This window comes from Cetorhinus maximus, unplaced genomic scaffold, assembly GCF_964194155.1.
Source record: "Cetorhinus maximus unplaced genomic scaffold, sCetMax3.hap1.1 HAP1_SCAFFOLD_1156, whole genome shotgun sequence".
Classification (NCBI taxonomy): Eukaryota; Metazoa; Chordata; class Chondrichthyes; order Lamniformes; family Cetorhinidae; genus Cetorhinus; species Cetorhinus maximus.
This window is the reverse complement of record NW_027597098.1, coordinates 73,218-93,112: the sequence shown is the minus strand read 5'-3', so window position 1 is coordinate 93,112 and position 19,895 is coordinate 73,218. Positions and strand designations below refer to the sequence as shown.

At 54.1% G+C, this 19,895-nt stretch overlaps 1 protein-coding gene across 1 annotated transcript; it reads right to left on the bottom strand.

The window, feature by feature from the left end:
• Positions 1-1,716: 1,716 nt before the first annotated feature.
• Positions 1,717-15,217, bottom strand: LOC144675788 (NF-kappa-B essential modulator-like). Its single transcript, XM_078536377.1, has 7 exons — positions 15,079-15,217; positions 12,808-12,960; positions 11,776-11,866; positions 10,040-10,180; positions 8,947-9,089; positions 5,431-5,495; positions 1,717-4,011 (listed from the first exon to the last, which is right to left on the bottom strand). The coding sequence occupies exons 1-7, from the start codon at positions 15,204-15,206 to the stop codon at positions 3,845-3,847; spliced, it is 888 nt and encodes a 295-aa protein (XP_078392503.1). The 5' UTR covers positions 15,207-15,217; the 3' UTR covers positions 1,717-3,844.
• Between the last annotated feature and the right edge of the window lie 4,678 nt (positions 15,218-19,895).

Genomic DNA, 19,895 nt, shown 5'->3' with positions numbered 1-19,895 from the left:
CTCCTTAATATCCTGAAAGCTTTTATCAAATCGCCCCTTTAAGCTTCTAAATTCCAGGGAATACAACCCTCGTGTGTGTTTAATCTCTCCTCATAATTTAACCTTTGGAGTTCCGGGATCATTCTGGGAAATCTACACCGAGGCTCCTTCGACAGCGCCGCCCAAACCCACAACCGCTACCACCTAGAAGGACGAGGGCAGCAGACACACGGGGAACACCCACCACCTGCAAGTTCCCCTCCGAGCCCCACACACACCATCCCGACTTGGAAATATATCGGCCATTCCTTCACTGTCGCCGAGTCCAAATCCTGGAACTCCCTCCCTAACAGCGCCGTGGGTGTATCTACACCACACGGGGACTGCAGCGGCTCAAGAAGGCAGCTCACCCCACCACCTTCTCAAGGGGGGCAATTAGGGATGGGCAATAAATGCTGGGCCCAGCCAGCGACGCCCACATCCCGTGAATAAATAATAAAAGGAAAATCGGTCACTGGAGGAGCAGGAGGGCAGTGGGGGTGATGAAGGAAGGAGAACTGTTTAATTGTTGTTGGATTCTTGGTTGCCTGTCCAGCACTGAGTCCCTCACTCCTTTACTGTATGCCGAGAGGGAGTTTGCAGATTCCTGCACCTTTCACGTCGAACTTAAATCTTTAGATGGAAAGAGCCCCTGAAAACCAAATAATAGGCCCCGAAAATGAACCAAAAAGTCGAGTTATGATGTGGTTCCCTTTCAATTGCAGGAGTTTCAATTTTAGCTAGCAGCCTCTCGTGTGGAACTTTACCAAATGTCTTCTGGATGCCCTGATAAGTAATATCCATAGACTCTCCCCCGCCCGTGTTACATTGGGCATCTTCCTCAGGTTGGAACTAACCTTACCAAATACATCCTGACTCTCACTGAGCAACTGACAATGTTCTAGGTGTCCACTCACTCCATCCTTCATTACGCACTCCAGGAATTTGTCGATGAAAGACATGAGACCAACGAGTTTATAATTGCCCGGTTCCGCACCTACGCCCCCTCACCCCGCCCACCCCACTCTTAAATATCGGAGTGACCTGTGCCATTTTCCAATCTAAAGGAACAGTTCCTGAATTGAGAGCGTTCGGAGATTATTGTTCGATGGTATTCAAAACCATGTCGATTATAAATCGTGGGATGGAAACCGAGAGGGTTCAGACTCTACCAGTCAGTGTACAGATATCTCCCTGAGAGAGAGAGGGACTGAGAGACGCCAGTCAGTGTACAGATATCTCCCTGAGGGAGAGAGGGGACTGAGAGACACCAGTCAGTGTACAGATATCTCCCTGAGAGAGAGAGGGACTGAGAGACACCAGTCAGTGTACAGATATCTCCCTGAGAGAGAGGGGACTGAGAGACACCAGTCAGTGTACAGATATCTCCCTGAGAGAGAGGGGACTGAGAGACACCAGTCAGTGTACAGATATCTCCCTGAGAGAGAGAGGGACTGAGAGACACCAGTCAGTGTACAGATATCTCCCTGAGAGAGAGGGGGACTGAGAGACACCAGTCAGTGTACAGATATCTCCCTGAGAGAGAGGGGACTGAGAGACACCAGTCAGTGTACAGATATCTCCCTGAGAGAGAGGGGGACTGACAGACACCAGTCAGTGTACAGATATCTCCCTGAGAGAGAGAGGGGACTGAGAGACACCAGTCAGTGTACAGATATTGTCATTATACACAGGTAAATTATTGTTCAATTTATAAAAGCCATTCTGAGATTTCACATTCAGTAGTTCAGTTGCTGGTTGTTAAGACAGTGACAGAGTTGAGAGAGATTATTTCCACAGTTGAACACTAAATTACCGTTACCCAGAGGGACTATCGAGGTGTGGGACAGTGCACAGAATCGGGTGGGTGGGGGAGAAGCTGAGGTTTGGCATTGCGTTTCGGTGGAGAGCAGCATTGGATGTGGTGAAGGGATTTGGGAAATCTGGTTGTGACTGTAGCAATGCTGCCAGGAATCGCTTACTAATGACAGCAGCTCTCTGTCAGAGTGGTGTACACTCTACCCCACTGCCAGGCCTTTATTAAAAGCCGCCTCACGCTCCTGAATAAAATCCAGCGCTGCATTCCGGAAGGTTCTCCGCAGTCCATCATCGTTTCTTGAGCATCACTTGTAAAGAGCACAGACCTGACAGCGAGGCGTCTGTGATTCCCCCATACGGTGACGGGACGCGGGTCTGTGGCTGTGATTCCCCAACACGGTGACGGGACGCGGGTCTGTGTCTGTGATTCCCCCACACGGTGACGGGACGCGGGTCTGTGATTCCCCCACACGGTGACGGGACGCAGGTCTGTGTCTGTGATTCCCCCACACGGTGACGGGACGCGGGTCTGTGTCTGTGATTCCCCCACACGGTGACGGGACGCGGGTCTGCGTCTGTGATTCCTCCACACGGTGACGGGACGCAGGTCTGTGTCTGTGATTCCCCCCACACGGTGACGGGACGCGGGTCTGTGTCTGTGATTCCCCCACACGGTGACGGGACGCGGGTCTGTGATTCCCCCACACGGTGACGGGACGCGGGTCTGTGATTCCCCCACACGGTGACGGGACGCGGGTCTGTGTCTGTGATTCCCCCAGACGGTGACGGGACGTGGGTCTGTGTCTGTGATTCCCCCACACGGTGACGGGACGCGGGTCTGTGTCTGTGATTCCCCCACACGGTGACGGGACGCGGGTCTGTGATTCCCCAACACGGTGACGGGACGCGGGTCTGTGATTCCCCCACACGGTGACGGGACGCGGGTCTGTGTCTGTGATTCCCCCACACGGTGACGGGACGCGGGTCTGTGTCTGTGATTCCCCCACATGGTGACGGGACGCGGGTTTGTGTCTGTGATTCCCCCACACGGTGACGGGACGCGGGTCTGAGATTCCCCAACACGGTGACGGGACGCGGGTCTGTGATTCCCCCACACGGTGACGGGACGCGGGTCTGTGATTCCCCCCACACGGTGACGGGACGCGGGTCTGTGTCTGTGATTCCCCCACACGGTGATGGGACGCGGGTCTGTGTCTGTGATTCCCCCACACGGTGACGGGACGCAGGTCTGTGTCTGTGATTCACCCACACGGTGACGGGACGCGGGTCTGTGTCTGTGATTCCCCCACACGGTGACGGGACGCGGGTCTGTGATTCCCCCACACGGTGACGGGACGCGGGTCTGTGTCTGTGATTCCCCCACACGGTGACGGGACGCAGGTCTGTGTCTGTGATTCACCCACACGGTGACGGGACGCGGGTCTGTGATTCCCCCACACGGTGACGGGACGCGGGTCTGTGATTCCCCCACACGGTGACGGGACGCGGGTCTGTGATTCCCCCACACGGTGACGGGACGCGGGTCTGTGTCTGTGATTCCCCCACACGGTGACGGGACGCGGGTCTGTGTCTGTGATTCCCCCACACGGTGACGGGACGCGGGTCTGTGATTCCCCCACACGGTGACGGGACGCGGGTCTGTGTCTGGGAGGGGTGGCTGTAATTATTTCGGGGGCTAACGAACGCGGGAAGGAGCCAGAATCCAGAGGGAGAGACCCAGAGGGAGGAGGAGGGTGATTCTCACGCTGGAGGGAGGGAGACGGTAAGTGATTGGCAGTCGCTGGATACCTCACCCTCCCGGACAGGAGATGAATGATCACTGGCGATAGTTCAGGGGTCAAGTTGTGGTCCATTTGTTTTTTTTTAATAATGTCGTCCTTTTCATTGAAGATGTGACTGTTGTGCGAGGGGGTGAGGGGTGCTTTGCACACACACACACAGCCCCTTCCCCAGCCCCGCGAGGGGCCAGGGGAGCGTCTCCGCCCTGTCACTGGATACAGTCCATCACGTGAATCTGCAGCGTATCCATGTCCGGAGCCAAGTACTGGCACTTTGGGCACTGGAAATCGGGCTGTTCGTCCGGGATGGGGCGTCGGCGCGGAGGGTCCGCTGGGGCGTTGAAGGGGATGGTGTTCCCACTCGGGAAGTACATGCCTGACGGGCGAGAGAGGGAGAGAGGGGGGTTAAAGCACTGGCGTTTCCCCCAAAAACCTCTCGCTTTCCCCTCCCCCCCATACCCACCCCAACTTCCCCCATCACCCCCCGCAGGACATCCCTGACCCCCCTCCCAGCTCTTTATTTGACCGGAGGCCGCCCCCCTGTTGGAATGTCGGGAAGCCGGCAGCCAACGCGCGCGCACAGCAAGATCCCACCAAGAGCAACGTGGGTCGTCTGTTTTTACTGACGTTGGTTTGAGGGATAAATATCGGCCCCAGGACACCGGGGAGAACCCCCCCCCCTCACCCAAACCCCCCCATCCCCCATCGCCCGCCCATCCCCCATCTCCCTCCCATCGCCCCACCCCCCATCCCCCATCGCCCCACCCCCCCAACCCCCCCCATCCCCCATCTCCCTCCCATCCCCCATCTCCCTCCCATCGCCCCACCCCTCAACCCCCCCATCCCCCATCGCCCTCCCATCGCCCCACCCCCCAACCCCCCCATCTCCCTCCATCGCCTCACCCCCCCCATCCCCCATCTCCCTCCCATCGCCCCACCCCCCATCCCCCATCTCCCTCCCATCGCCCCACCCCCCAACCCCCCCATCTCCCTCCATCGCCTCACCCCCCCCATCCCCCATCTCCCTCCCATCGCCCCACCCCCCATCCCCCATCTCCCTCCCATCGCCCCACCCCCCAACCCCCCCATCTCCCTCCATCGCCTCACCCCCCCCATCCTCCATCTCCCTCCCATCGCCCCACCCCCCAACTCCCCCCATCCCCCATCTCCCTCCCATTGCCCCACCCCCCAACCCCCCCATCCCCCATCACCCCACCCCCAGACCGTCACCCACTCCTATTCCAATAGTGGCTGTGGGATGTTTAACACCCACCCCAGAGGGCAGACAGGGCCTCGGTTTAATGTCTCATCCTGAAAGACGGTACCTCCGACAGTGCGGTGCTCCCTCAGCACTGACCCTCCGACAGTGCGGCGCTCCCTCAGCACTGACCCTCCGACAGTGCGGTGCTCCCTCAGCACTGACCCTCCAACAGTGCGCCGCTCCCTCAGCACTGACCCTCCGACAGTGCGGCGCTCCCTCAGCGCTGACCCTCCGACAGTGCGGCGCTCCCTCAGCACTGACCCTCTGACAGTGCGGCACTCCCTCAGCACTGACCCTCCCACAGCGCGGCGCTCCCTCAGCGCTGACCCTCCGACAGTGTGGCGCTCCCTCAGCACTGACCCTCTGACAGTGCGGCGCTCCCTCAGCACTGACCCTCCCACAGCGCGGCGCTCCCTCAGCGCTGACCCTCTGACAGTGCGGCACTCCCTCAGCACTGACCCTCCGACAGTGCGGGCGCTCCCTCAGCGCTCTGGTCAGCGTGGGGCGGAGGGGAAAGCAGGTGGGTGGACTCACCTGTTCCGGCGATCTGCGCTCGGAGGCTGTCATTGTGTCTGCGTTGCAAGTCCTCGATGTGCGTGCTGGAGGGGTGAAGGGAAGAGATTATTCACAGTGCCTCTTAAACATAAAAAAACCCGGCAGCACGTCACTGTCACCACCATCCGGCTAGGGGGGGTGGGGTGTGGGTGTGAGAGAGGCTGACCCCAACCCCAACCCACCCCACTGAGAACCGAGAGAATCCTCCTGGCAAGTGACCCAACCCGGCCTTTACAGTGCTCGAGAGAGAGAGAGAGAGAGAGGGGGGGACACTAGTCTGTGCCTTTCACTCATGAGAAGCCCGGAGACTGTAGGGAGTTGTGTAGACCCTCGGTGAGGCCACAGCTGGAGTACTGTGTGCAGTTCTGGTCGCCACATCATAGGAAGGATGTGATTGCACTGGAGACGGTGCAGAGGAGATTCACCAGGATGTTGCCTGGGGTGAAACATTTAAGTTATGAAGAGAGGTTGGATAGACTCGGGTTGTTTTCGTTGAGCAGAGAAGACTGAGGGGTGACCTGATCGAGGTGTAGAAGATTATGAGGGGCATGGACAGGGTGGATAGGGAGCAGCTGTTCCCCTTAGTTGAAGGGTCAGTCACGAGGGGGACATAAGTTCAAGGTGAGGGGCAGGAGGTTTAGGGGAGGGATGTGAGGAAAAACTTTTTTACCCAGAGGGTGGTGACGGTCTGGAATGCGCTGCCTGGGAGGGTGGTGGAGGCGGGTTAGCCTCACATCCTTTAAAAAAGTACCTGGATGAGCACTTGGCACCTCATAACATTCAAGGCAATGGGCCAAGTGCTGGTCAATGGGATTAGGGAGGTAGGTCAGGTGTTTCTCACAGGTCGGTGCAGACTCGATGGGCCGAAGGGCCTCTCCTGCACTGAGAGATTCTGGATTCGCGCGGGAAGTGAGGAGATAAAAGCTGAAGCTGTGAACCTGCTTGTTTCGAGGTTGGTCGTGTTTGGCGAGAAGGCTGGGGGAGGTTGACTCCCTTGACTGGGTCCCTCTCTCCCTCTCTCTCTCTCCCCTTGCGTAAAGCTGTGTGGGGCTATCAGCTGGGGCCAGGGAGCCCTGGTCTGAGTGTAGCCAGTCGGCACTGGGACCTGCAAGGCTGAGGCCAGTCACTGGGAGCCTCCAGACACCCGGCCGGGAACCAGCCCCATCGGCACAGGGAGGGGTCTCCAGGCCGACAGCGTCAGGACCCTGCGGACTTTACCCTACATTTTATAACGCCCATCCTGCAAAGCCCATCTCTGCAGAGAGACCCCATCTGTTTGTCCTTTCTTTATCTGTGTGTGTGTGTGTGCCTGTGTCTGTCTGTGTGCAGGTGTGTGTGTATGGGTATGTGTGTGTGCGCGCGGGCAGGTGCGTCTGTGAATGCGCCTCTGTGTGTGTGCCTGTGCGTGTGTGTCTGTGCACCTGCGCCTGTGCGTGTGCGTCTGTGTGTGTGTGCGTCTGCGTCTGTGCGTGTGTGTCTGTGCATGTGCCTGTGTGTGTGTGTGTGTCTGTGTGTGTGTCTGTGTGTGAGTGTCTGTGTGTGAGTGTCTGTGTGTGTCTGTGTGTGTGCCTGTGTGTGAGTGTGTCTGTGTGTGTGTCTGTGTGTGAGTGTCTGTGTGTGAGTGTCTGTGTGTGAGTGTGTCTGTGTGTGAGTGTCTGTGTGTGTCTGTGTCTGTGTGTGTGTGTGCCTGTGTGTGAGTGTGTCTGTGTGTGTGTCTGTGTGTGTGTCTGTGTGTGAGTGTGTCTGTGTGTGAGTGTGTCTGTGTGTGAGTGTCTGTGTGTGAGTGTCTGTGTGTGAGTGTGTGAGTGTCTGTGTGTGTCTGTGTCTGTGTGTGAGTGTGTCTGTGTGTGAGTGTGTCTGTGTGAGTGTGTCTGTGTGTGAGTGTCTGTGTGTGAGTGTGTCTGTGTGTCAGTGTGTCTGTGTGTGAGTGTGTCTGTGTGTGTGTCTGTGTGAGTGTGTCTGTGTGTGAGTGTGTCTGTGTGTGTGTCTGTGTGTGAGTGTCTGTGTGTGTGTGTGTCTGTGTGTGAGTGTCTGTGTGTGAGTGTCTGTGTGTGAGTGTCTGTGTGAGTGTGTCTGTGTGAGTGTGTCTGTGTGTGAGTGTGTCTGTGTGTGAGTGTGTCTGTGTGTGAGTGTGTCTGTGTGTGAGTGTGTCTGTGTGTGTGTGTGTCTGTGTGTGAGTGTGTCTGTCTGTGAGTGTGTCTATGTGTGAGTGTCTGTGTGAGTGTGTCTGTGTGTGAGTGTGTCTGTGTGTGTGTCTGTGTGTGAGTGTCTGTGTGTGTGTGTGTCTGTGTGTGAGTGTCTGTGTGTGAGTGTCTGTGTGTGAGTGTCTGTGTGAGTGTGTCTGTGTGTGAGTGTCTGTGTGTGTGTGTCTGTGTGTGAGTGTCTGTGTGTGAGTGTCTATGTGTGAGTGTCTGTGTGTGAGTGTCTGTGTGTGTGTGTCTGTGTGTGAGTGTCTGTGTGTGAGTGTGTCTGTGTGTGAGTGTCTGTGTGTGAGTGTCTGTGTGTGAGTGTCTGTGTGTGAGTGTGTCTGTGTGTGAGTGTCTGTGTGTGTCTGTGTGTGTGCCTGTGTGTGAGTGTGTCTGTGTGTGTGTCTGTGTGTGAGTGTCTGTGTGTGAGTGTCTGTGTGTGAGTGTGTCTGTGTGTGAGTGTCTGTGTGTGTCTGTGTCTGTGTGTGTGTGTGCCTGTGTGTGAGTGTGTCTGTGTGTGTGTCTGTGTGTGTGTCTGTGTGTGAGTGTGTCTGTGTGTGAGTGTGTCTGTGTGTGAGTGTCTGTGTGTGAGTGTCTGTGTGTGAGTGTGTCTGTGTGTGAGTGTCTGTGTGTGTCTGTGTCTGTGTGTGTGTGTGCCTGTGTGTGAGTGTGTCTGTGTGTGTGTCTGTGTGTGAGTGTGTGTGTGTTGGGGGAATTATTTCGGAGATAGTTATTTTTCCCGATTACAATGCTGTGTCCACCAGCGCGCGCAACTTGTGAAAGGAAGTTTTGTTTGATAATAAATGAATCGTTGAGAGTTTCTGAAGTTACACCCGCTCAGAGTCCGGGTCCTCGAGGTGTCGTTCGCCTGTTTCAGTGTGAAAGTTACACATTGAACCCGCGGAGTGGGCTGGGGCTGATCAGCCGCAAACTCCTCCCATCCCGAACTCGGGGGTTTGACAGGGTCAACACTGAGGGGCTGTTTCCCCCACCCACCCCTCCTCCGGCCGGTGGGACTGCGGGGAGGGAGGGGGAGGGTCACAATCTCGGGATAAGGGGTCGGAAATTCCTTCGCTCGGGACGGTGAATCTTTGGGATTCGGCTCCACCCTCCTCCGGCAACAGACTGCCCTCGAGTGTGTCTGAGACGGAGATGGGGAGATTTTTGGGGGTATTAGGGGGATCAGGCGGGAGGTGAAATGGTTGAGAAGGTCGGCCATGATTGGCTGAAGGGCTGCAGCAGGTGCGAGGGGCTGAATGGCCTCCTCCTGTCCCTGACAGGAGGTTGATAGCAGGAGGGGCAAACCCACCGTGTGGCCTCCTCATAGTCGCCCCGAATCTTCTCATATTCCACCTGCAGGGCGATGAGTTGTTCCTGCTGCATCTCCTTCTGCTCGTGGAGCTTCTCCCGGGCCTTACGCTCAGCGAGGAAATCAGCCTTAAAAACATCGGCCTGGGGATAGAAACAATCCCAGTGAGACCGAGAGAGACAGAGAGAGAGACAGAGAGAGAGAGACAGAGAGAGAGAGACAGAGAGAGAGAGAGAGACAGAGAGAGAGAGAGACAGAGAGAGAGAGAGAGAGAGAGACAGAGAGAGAGAGACAGAGAGAGAGAGAGAGAGAGACAGAGAGAGAGAGAGACAGAGAGAGAGAGAGACAGAGAGAGAGAGACAGAGAGAGAGACAGAGAGAGAGAGAGACAGAGAGAGAGAGACAGAGAGAGAGAGAGAGAGAGAGAGAGACAGAGAGAGAGAGAGAGAGACAGAGAGAGAGACAGAGAGAGAGAGAGACAGAGAGAGAGAGACAGAGAGAGAGAGAGAGAGAGAGAGAGACAGAGAGAGAGACAGAGAGAGAGACAGAGAGAGAGAGACAGAGAGAGAGAGACAGAGACAGAGAGAGAGAGACAGAGAGAGAGAGAGACAGAGAGAGAGACAGAGAGAGAGAGAGTGAGAGACAGAGAGAGAGACAGAGACAGAGAGAGAGACAGAGAGAGAGACAGAGACAGAGAGAGAGACAGAGAGAGAGACAGAGACAGAGAGAGAGACAGAGAGAGAAAGACAGAGAGAGAGAGAGGAAGTATCTTTCAGATCACAATGTCTCCCTCTCCGACCCCCTCCGGTCTCAGTGTCCCCCCCCCTCCCCAGGTCTCAGTGCCACCCCCCTCCGGTCTCAGTGTCCTCCCCCCTCCCTAGTCTCAATGCCCCCCCCCCCACCCCAGGTCTCAGTGACCCCCCCCGTCTCGGTGCCCCCCCCAGTCTCAATGCCCCCCCCAGTCTCAATGCCCCCCCCCAGTCTCAATGCCCCCCCCCCCACCGTCTCGGTGCCCCCCCTCCCTGACTCGGTGCCCCCCCTCCAGTCTCAGTGCCTCCCCCGCTGTCTCAATGCCCCCCCCCCTGACTGTATACCTGGGCCTTCAGGACGGGGATGGTCTCGAGCTCGGATTTTAGCTGTTCCGCGTCCTCCTTCAGTTTGTCGATCAGCTCCTGCTTCATCACCAGGGCTTCCTCAGCTTCCCTCAGCTGCTGTATCACCTCTTCCACCTGTCCCTGCACAGACACAGACAGACAGGGTCACTCACACACACACAGACAGACAGACAGGGTCACTCACACACACACAGACAGACAGGGTCACTCACACACACACAGACAGACAGACAGGGTCACTCACACACACACAGACAGACAGGGTCACTCACACACACACAGACAGACAGACAGGGTCACTCACACACACACAGACAGACAGGGTCACTCACACACACACAGACAGACAGGGTCACTCACACACACACAGACAGACAGGCACACAGAGACAGACAGGCGCGTGCGCAGAGACAGACTGGCGCGCGCGCAGAGACAGACAGGCGCGCGCACAGAGACAGACAGGCACGCGCACAGAGACAGACAGGCGCGCGCACAGAGACAGACAGGCGCGCGCACAGAGACAGACAGGTGCGCGTGCACACAGTAACAGACACACAGATGGGCACAGGCACGCACACAGACACAGACAGGCACACAGGCACAGGCAGACACACAGGCACAGACAGACACACAGGCACAGACAGACACACAGGCACAGACAGACACACAGGCACAGAGACAGACAGCCGTGCACACAGCAACAGACACACAGATGGGCACAGGCACGCACGCAGACACAGACAGACACATAGACACAGAAAGACACACAGGCACAGAGACAGACAGGCACACATGCACTCAGACACAGACAGGCACAGACGCGCACAGGCTCATCTCTCAACGCACTCGCCCCCTCCTTCAGGCCGGCTCACCTCAGTCCGCACAGCCATCACCTCTGGGTCTAGACCCTTAAGCAATGGACCCCTGCAAATCAGTGCCAACCTGCCCAGCATCACAGACGGAATGGTACACCATCAGAGGCAATATCACATCAAGCGTTAGGAACAGGAGGAGGCCCATTCAGCCCCCTCTCGAGCCTGTTAGACAGGAACAGGAGGAGGCCATTCAGCCCCTCTCGAGCCTGATACACAGGAACAGGAGGAGGCCATTCAGCCCCTCTCGAGCCTGTTACACAGGAACAGGAGGAGGCCCATTCAGCCCCTCTCGAGCCTGTTACACAGGAACAGGAGGAGGCCATTCAGCCCCTCTCGAGCCTGTTACACAGGAACAGGAGGAGGCCATTCAGCCCCTCTCGAGCCTGTTACACAGGAACAGGAGGAGGCCATTCAGTCCCTCTCGAGCCTGTTACACAGCTCTTTGTGGGTGGGGGGGCGGGGAAGAGTTCCCGATTCCCGCTCCCACTTTGTGTGAAGATGAGCTTCCTGACATCCCCCCCCCCACCCCGGCCCCAAACGGCCTGGCTCTCAGTTTAAGGTTCTGCCCTCACGTTGTGGGCTCCCCAACACCCCCTCCCCAGCAGAGGAGATAGTTTCTCTCGACCGAGTCCTTTAATCATCTTCAACCGCTCGATCGGATCACCCCCCCCAAAAATCTTCGACACTCGAGGGGACACAAGCCCCGGTCTCCGTGACCGGTCCCCTGGAGTTTAACCCTTTCGTAACCGCCTTAAGCCTGCGACCCCCCTGGAAAGAGGTCAAGACACCGTGGGATCTTGCTGTGCACGCGGGGGGTGGGGGTGGGGGTGGGGGGCTCACCCTGCTCTTCCGTTCGTCCAGATTCTTCGCCATGACATCGTAATCCACAAACAGCTGGTGGTAGGCGGCCTGTAACTGCGCCAGTTTCCTCCTGTAGGTCACAGGGAGCAACAGCGTCAACTCAGCCCACACCCTAAACATCCCCGGGGAGATCGCAGGGAACAGATCACCCACAATCACACCCACCGGGAGTGAGGAACAGACTGGAATCTAATCGAGGGGTTCGGGGTGGTTTATATATAGAATAACAGATACCCGGGAGTGAGTTACAGACTGGAATCTAATCGAGGGGTTCGGGGGGTTTATATATAGAATAACAGATACCCGGGAGTGAGTTACAGACTGGAATCTAATCGAGGGGTTCGGGGGGGTTTATATATAGAATAACAGATACCCGGGAGTGAGTTACAGACTGGAATCTAATCGAGGGGTTCGGGGGGGTTTATATATAGAATAACAGATACCCGGGAGTGAGTTACAGACTGGAATCTAATCGAGGGGTTCGGGGGGGTTTATATATAGAATAACAGATACCCGGGAGTGAGTTACAGACTGGAATCTAATCGAGGGGTTCGGGGGGGTTTATATATAGAATAACAGATACCCGGGAGTGAGTTACAGACTGGAATCTAATCGAGGGGTTCGGGGGGGTTTATATATAGAATAACAGATACCCGGGAGTGAGTTACAGACTGGAATCTAATCGAGGGGTTCGGGGGGTTTATATATAGAATAACAGATACCCGGGAGTGAGTTACAGACTGGAATCTAATCGAGGGGTTCGGGGGGGGGGGTTTATATATAGAATAACAGATACCCGGGAGTGAGTTACAGACTGGAATCTAATCGAGGGGTTCGGGTGGGGTTTATATATAGAATAACAGATACCCGGGAGTGAGTTACAGACTGGAATCTAATCGAGGGGTTCGGGGTGGTTTATATATAGAATAACAGATACCCGGGAGTGAGTTACAGACTGGAATCTAATCGAGGGGTTCGGGGGGTTTATATTTCAGGGTTGCGATTACTCACTTGTCCTCGGACGCGTTCAGCCTCTCCTTTTTCAGTGCAGACTCGTAGTTATGCACTGCGATTCGCAGCTGATCGACCGTGACACTGTGCTGCTTCTTCTGGATCTCCGTGTCCTGCTCCAGGGATCGCAGCTTCTCCTCCACAGTCCGGCACCTACTCATCGGAACAGGAGAAGAAGTGGTGGTAATGGAAGGTGTGATAGAGAGGGAGAGACATAGAGCAAGAGAGAGACAGAGAGAGACTGAGAAAGTGAGAGACAGAGAGCAGAGAGAGACAGGGAGAGAGAGAAAGACGAGCAGGGGGACTGGTCAACTGCAAACGTTCTGCATCCCGCAGAGATTTGACCCTGGCGGTTTAGAGATGCTGAGAGCGCCCAGTTCACATTCCATCCCATCTCTCCAAATTGCAACCCTCCCTATCTCTGTAACCTCCTCCAGCCCCTACACCCCTCCCTATCTCTGTAACCTCCTCCAGCCCCTACACCCCTCCCTATCTCTGTAACCTCCTCCAGCCCCTACACCCCTCCCTATCTCTGTAGCCTCCTCCAGCCCCTACACCCCTCCCTATCTCTGTAAACTCCTCCAGCCCCTACAACCCTCCCTATCTCTGTAAACTCCTCCAGCCCCTACAACCCTCCCTATCTCTGTCACCTCCTCCAAGCCCCCTACAACCCTCCCTATCTCTGTAACCTCCTCCAGCCCCTACAACCCTCCCTATCTCTGTCACCTCCTCCAAGCCCCCTACAACCCTCCCTATTTCTGTAACCTCCTCCAAGCCCCCTACAACCCTCCCTATCTCTGTAAACCTCCAACAACCCGCCGAGATCTCTGCGCTCCTCCAATCCCGGCCTCTTGACCATCCCCCGATTCCCATCGCTCCACCATTGGCGGCCGGGCCTTCAGCTGCCTGGGGGGGCCCTGAGCTCTGGAATTCCCTCCCTCAACCTCTCCGCCTCTCTCTGTCTCTCTCTCTCTCTCTCTCCCTCTCTCTCTCTCTCCCTCTCTCCCTCCTCCGTTAAGCCTTTCTTCAGAACTGACATCTTTCCCCGCACTTTCGGGTACCTGCCCCTAACGTCTCTGGGTCTAATTTAAGCTACTGTGAACAGTTTTCTAAAGCTTTAGGACATTACAGGCGCTATATGAATGCGGGCTGTTTTTCAACGAGTAATGCCTCGCGTTGAGGGCCAGCGGGATGTCCAGGATTCTCGTTTGTTCGTACAGAACTTGAATATCGCTCTAAAGGGAGATGTTGAACTTTTTCATCTTGCACTCATCAGGACACCTCGCAGGACTACCAGCATCAAAGGGGGATTTCTACTGTAAAACAATTTCTACTGTAGGTGAGAGAGTGCTGATTGGCTGGCAAGAAGACTCTGGTAGAGGCGTTGCTCGGGAGAATGCACCAATGGATGGTGACTGACAGTTAACTGCCGAGCACTGTTTCAAATTTAAACCAGGCAGCTTGGCCCTGATTGGCCAAGACATTGCCCCATGAGCAATGAGCCAGCGAATGGCTGCCACTTATTTTGTTTGGCTGAAGCAGGCGCAATGTGTGTACGTGTCCTTCCTGTCCGCAAAGAACAGGGCTCCGTGTACTAATATATGTAGCTTCCAGTGGACGCGAACGTACCAAACTCCGAGCCCGAACTGGCAAGCTTAACTTTGGTTGTCAGCGTAATTTTTTAGCACACTGAGGGTGGTTTAGCAAGTGTTGTCCAATCGCGGAATCACATCTGATGTTGGGCACTGTGTTTTGAGTTTCGCGAGCAGGGGCTGGTTGGGTACAGCCTGTACCCTGCTCCTTGCGAACTGCGTCTGGGACATGGGGTTTGATAGGAACCGCCAGTTGTTGGACCAGCATATCCAGCCTCACACTGGCACTGAAATACATACACCGCATGACTCATTGAGCTGACAGGACAGTCCACCTGCCAAACCCAATCAGCACTCTCTTCCCATGCAGTGTAAATTGTTGTTTTCCTTTTATACGGATAGCCTTGCGAAAGTTCCTGATGAGTGTCGGACGAAAAGGTTCGACACGTCCCCTTTTCTCAGCAACCACCCCGGATTGGCTAGAACCAGACATTGCTAAGATTCACCACTCCCGCCCCCGCCCCCGGTCGATCAGCCTGTTTGAATGCTCGCCGTGCGGCGCTGGCTCTGTGAGGGACGGTTGAGCAGAGGAGCGCCGGAGGGGGGAGCGGTTCTGGGATCCTCCTCGCCAGGGTGGGCCACGAGACAAGCCTGACCGACAGAGAGGACTCCGACTCACTTCTGCTCCAGCTCCGAGCAGGACTTGGTCTTCACCTCCAGACTCGACTGGCTTTCCTGCAATTCCGCCAGGAGGGACGTCACCTGTGCCTTCAGGGAGGCCTGGTCCTCCGTCATTTGCTGCAACATAGAGAGCGATCGGTGTTAAACTGATATAACACGCACCCCTCGGATATACCCCGCAACTCTCGCTGTAACACTCTGATATACCCCACACCCCTCACTGTAACACACTGATACACCCCACACCCCTCACTGTAACACTCTGATATACCCCACACCCCTCACTGTAACACTCTGATATATCCCACACCCCTCACAGTAACACTCTGATATACACCACACCCCTCACTGTAACACTCTGATATACCCCACACCCCTCACTGTAACACTCTGATATATCCCACACCCCTCACTGTAACACTCTGATATACACCACACCCCTCACTGTAACACTCTGATATACCCCACACCCCTCACTGTAACACTGATATACCCCACACCCCTCACTGTAACACTTTGATATATCCCACACCCCTCACAGCAACACTCTGATATACCCCACAACCCTCACTGTAACACTCTGATATACCCCAAACAACACACTTTAACACTCTGATATACCCCACACCCCTCACTGTAACACTCTGATATATCCCACTCACCTCACTGTAACACACTGATATACCCCACACCCCTCACTGTAACACACTGATACACCCCACACCCCTCACTGTAACACTCTGATATACCCCACACCCCTCACTGTAACACTCTGAAAAACCCCACACCCCTCACTGTAACACTCTGATATACCCCAAACCCCTCACTGTAACACTATAATATATCCCACACCCCTCACTGTAACACGCTGATATACCCCACAACCCTCACTGTAACACTCTGATATACCCCACACCCCTCACTGTAACACTCTGATATATCCCACACCCCTCACTGTAACACTCTGATATACCCCACACCCCTCACTGTAACACTCTGATATATCCCACACCCCGAACTGTAACAATCTGATATATCCCACACCCCTCGCTGTAACACTCTGATATACACAACACCCCTCACTGTAACACACTAATATATCCCACACCACTCACTGTAACACTCAGATATACACAACACCCCTCACTGTAACACTCTGATATACACCACACCCCTCACTGTAACACTCTGATATACCCCACACCCCTCACTGTAACACTGATATACCCCCCACACCCCTCACTGTAACACTCTGATATATCCCACAACCCTCACTGTAACACTCTGATATACCCCACACCCCTCACTGTAACACTCTGATATATACCACACCCTTCACTGTAACACTCTGATATACCCCACACCCGTCACTGTAACACAGATATACCCCACAACCCTCACTGTAACACTCTGATATACCCCACACACCTCACTGTAACACTCTGATATATCCCACACCCCTCACTGTAACACTCTGATATATCCCACACCCCTCACTGTAACACTCTGATATACCCCACACCCCTCACTGTAACACACTGATATACCCCACACCTCTTACAGTAACAGTCTGATATACCCCACACCTCTCACTGTAACACTCTGATATACCCCACACCCCTCACTGTAACACTCTGATATATCCCACACCCTCACTGTAACACTCTGATATACCGCACACCCCTCACTGTAACACTCTGATGTACCCCACACCCCTCACTGTAACTCTCTGATACACTCCACACCCCACAACGTAACACTCTGATATACCCCACACCCCTCACTGTAACACTCTGATATACCCCACACCCCTCACTGTAACACTCTGATACACCCCACACACCTCACTGTAACACACTGATATACCCCACACACCTCACTGTAACACTCTGATACACCACACCCCTCACTGAAACACTCTGATATACCCCACACCCATCACTGTAACACTCTGATACACCCCACACACCTCACTGTAACACACTGATATACCCCATGCCCCTCACTGTAACACTCTGATATACCCCACACTCCTCACTGTAAGAATCTGATATACCCCAGACCCCTCACTGTAACACTCTGATATACCCCACACCGCTCACTTTAACACTCTGATATACCACACACCATTCACTGTAACACTCTGATATACCCCACACCCCTCACTGTAACACTCTGATATATCCCACACCCCTCACTGTAAAACTCTGATATATCCCACACGCCTCACTGTAACACTCTGATATACCCCACACCCCTCACTGTAACACACTGATATACCCCACACCCCTTACTGTAACAGTCTGATATACCCCACACCTCTCACTGTAACACTCTGATATACCCCACACCCCTCACTGTAACACTCTGATGTACGCCACACCCCTCACTGTAACTCTCTGATACAGTCCACACCCCTCAATGTAAAACTCTGATATACCCCACACCCCTCACTGTAAGACTCTGATATACCCCACACCGCTCACTGTAACACTCTGATATACCCCACACCCCTCACTGTAACACAGATATACCCCACACCCCTCACTGTAACACTCTGATATACCCCACACCCCTCACTGTAACACTCTGATATATCCCACACCCCTCACTGTAACACTCTGATATATCCCACACCCCTCACTGTAACACTCTGATATACCTCACACCCCTCACTGTAACACACTGATATACCCCACACCCCTTACAGTAACAGTCTGATATACCCCACACCTCTCACTGTAACACTCTGATATACCCCACACCCCTCACTGTAACACTCTGATATATCCCACACCCCTCACTGTAACACTCTGATATACCCCACACCCCTCACTGTAATACTCTGATGTACCCCACACCCCTCACTGTAACTCTCTGATACAGTCCACACCCCACAAAGTAACACTCTGATATACCCCACACCCCTCACTGTAACACTGTGATATACCCCACACCCCTCACTGTAACACTCTGATACACCCCACACACCTCACTGTAACACACTGATATACCCCACACACCTCACTGTAACACTCTGATATACCCCACACCCCTCACTGTAACACTCTGATATACCCCACACCCATCACTGTAACACTCTGATACACCCCACACACCTCACTGTAACACACTGATATACCCCATGCCCCTCACTGTAACACTCTGATATACCCCACACCCCTCACTGTAACACTCTGATATACCCCACACCGCTCATTTAAACACTCTGATATACCACACACCATTCACTGTAACACTCTGATATATCCCACACCCCTCACTGTAACACTCTGATATATCCCACACCCCTCACTGTAACACTCTGATATATCCCACACACCTCACTGTAACACTCAGATATATCCCACACCCCTCACTGTAACACTCTGATATATCCCACACCCCTCACTGTAACACTCTGATATATCCCACACCCCTCATTGTAACACTCTGATATACCCCACACCCCTCACTGTAACACTCTGATATATCCCACACCCCTCACTGTAACAATCTGATGTACCCCACAACCATCACTGTAACACTCTGATATACCCCACACCCCTCACTGTAACACTCTGATATATCCCACACCCCACACTGTAACACTCGGATATACCGCACACACCCCTCACTGTAACACTCTGATATATCCCACACCCTTCACTGTAACACTCTGATATAACCCACACTCCTCACTGTAACACTCTGATGTACCCCACACCCCTCACTTTAACACTCTGATATACCCCACACCCCTCACTGTAACACTCTGATATACCCCACACCCCTCAATGTAACTCTCTGATATACCCCACACCCCTCACTGTATCACTCTGATATACACCACACCCGTCACTGTAACACTCTGATATATCCCACACCCCTCACTGTAAAACTCTGATATATCCCACACGCCTCACTGTAACACTCTGATATACCCCACACCCCTCACTGTAACACACTGATATACCCCACACCCCTTACTGTAACAGTCTGATATAGCCCACACCTCTCACTGTAACACTCTGATATACCCCACACCCCTCACTGTAACACTCTGATGTACCCCACACCCCTCACTGTAACTCTCTGATACAGTCCACACCCCTCACTGTAAGACTCTGATATACCCCACACCGCTCACTGAAACACTCTGATATACCCCACACCTCTCACTTTAACACTCTGATATACCCAACACCCCTCACAGTAACACTCAGATATACCACACACCCCTCCCTGTAACACTCTGATATATCCCACACCCCTCACTGTAACACTCTGATATATCCCACACCACTCACTGCAACACTCTGATATATCCCACACACCTCACTGTAACACTCTGATATATCCCACACCCCTCACTGTAACACTCTGATATATCCCACACCACTCACTGTAACACTCTCATCTATCCCACACACCTCACAGTAACACTCTGATATACCCCACACCCCGCACTGTAACAGTGATATACCCCACACCCCTCACTGTAACACTCTGATATATCCCACACCACTCACTGTAACACTCTCATCTATCCCACACACCTCACAGTAACACTCTGATATATCCCACATCCCACACTGTAACACTCTGATATACCGCACACACCCCTCACTGTAACACTCTGATATATCCCAGACCCCTCACTGTAACACTCTGATATATGCCACACCTCTCACTGTAACACCCTGAAATACCCCACACCCCTCACTGTAAGAATCTGATATACCCCACACTCCTCACTGTAAGAATCTGATATACCAAACACCACTCACTGTAACACCCTGATATACTCCACAC

What these genes read in the sequence shown, in the direction of transcription:
- LOC144675788 (XM_078536377.1), bottom strand. Translation starts at nt 15,206, where the DNA reads ATGTTGCAGCAAATGACGGAGGACCAGGCCTCCCTGAAGGCACAGGTG. An exon ending in CTGAACGCGTCCGAGGACAA is followed by an intron (nt 11,867 to 12,807) that starts GTGAGTAATCGC and finishes TGTGACCTACAG; the next exon opens with GAGGAAACTGGCGCAGTTAC. An exon ending in AGCGCAGATCGCCGGAACAG is followed by an intron (nt 4,012 to 5,430) that starts GTGAGTCCACCC and finishes CTCGCCCGTCAG; the next exon opens with GCATGTACTTCCCGAGTGGG.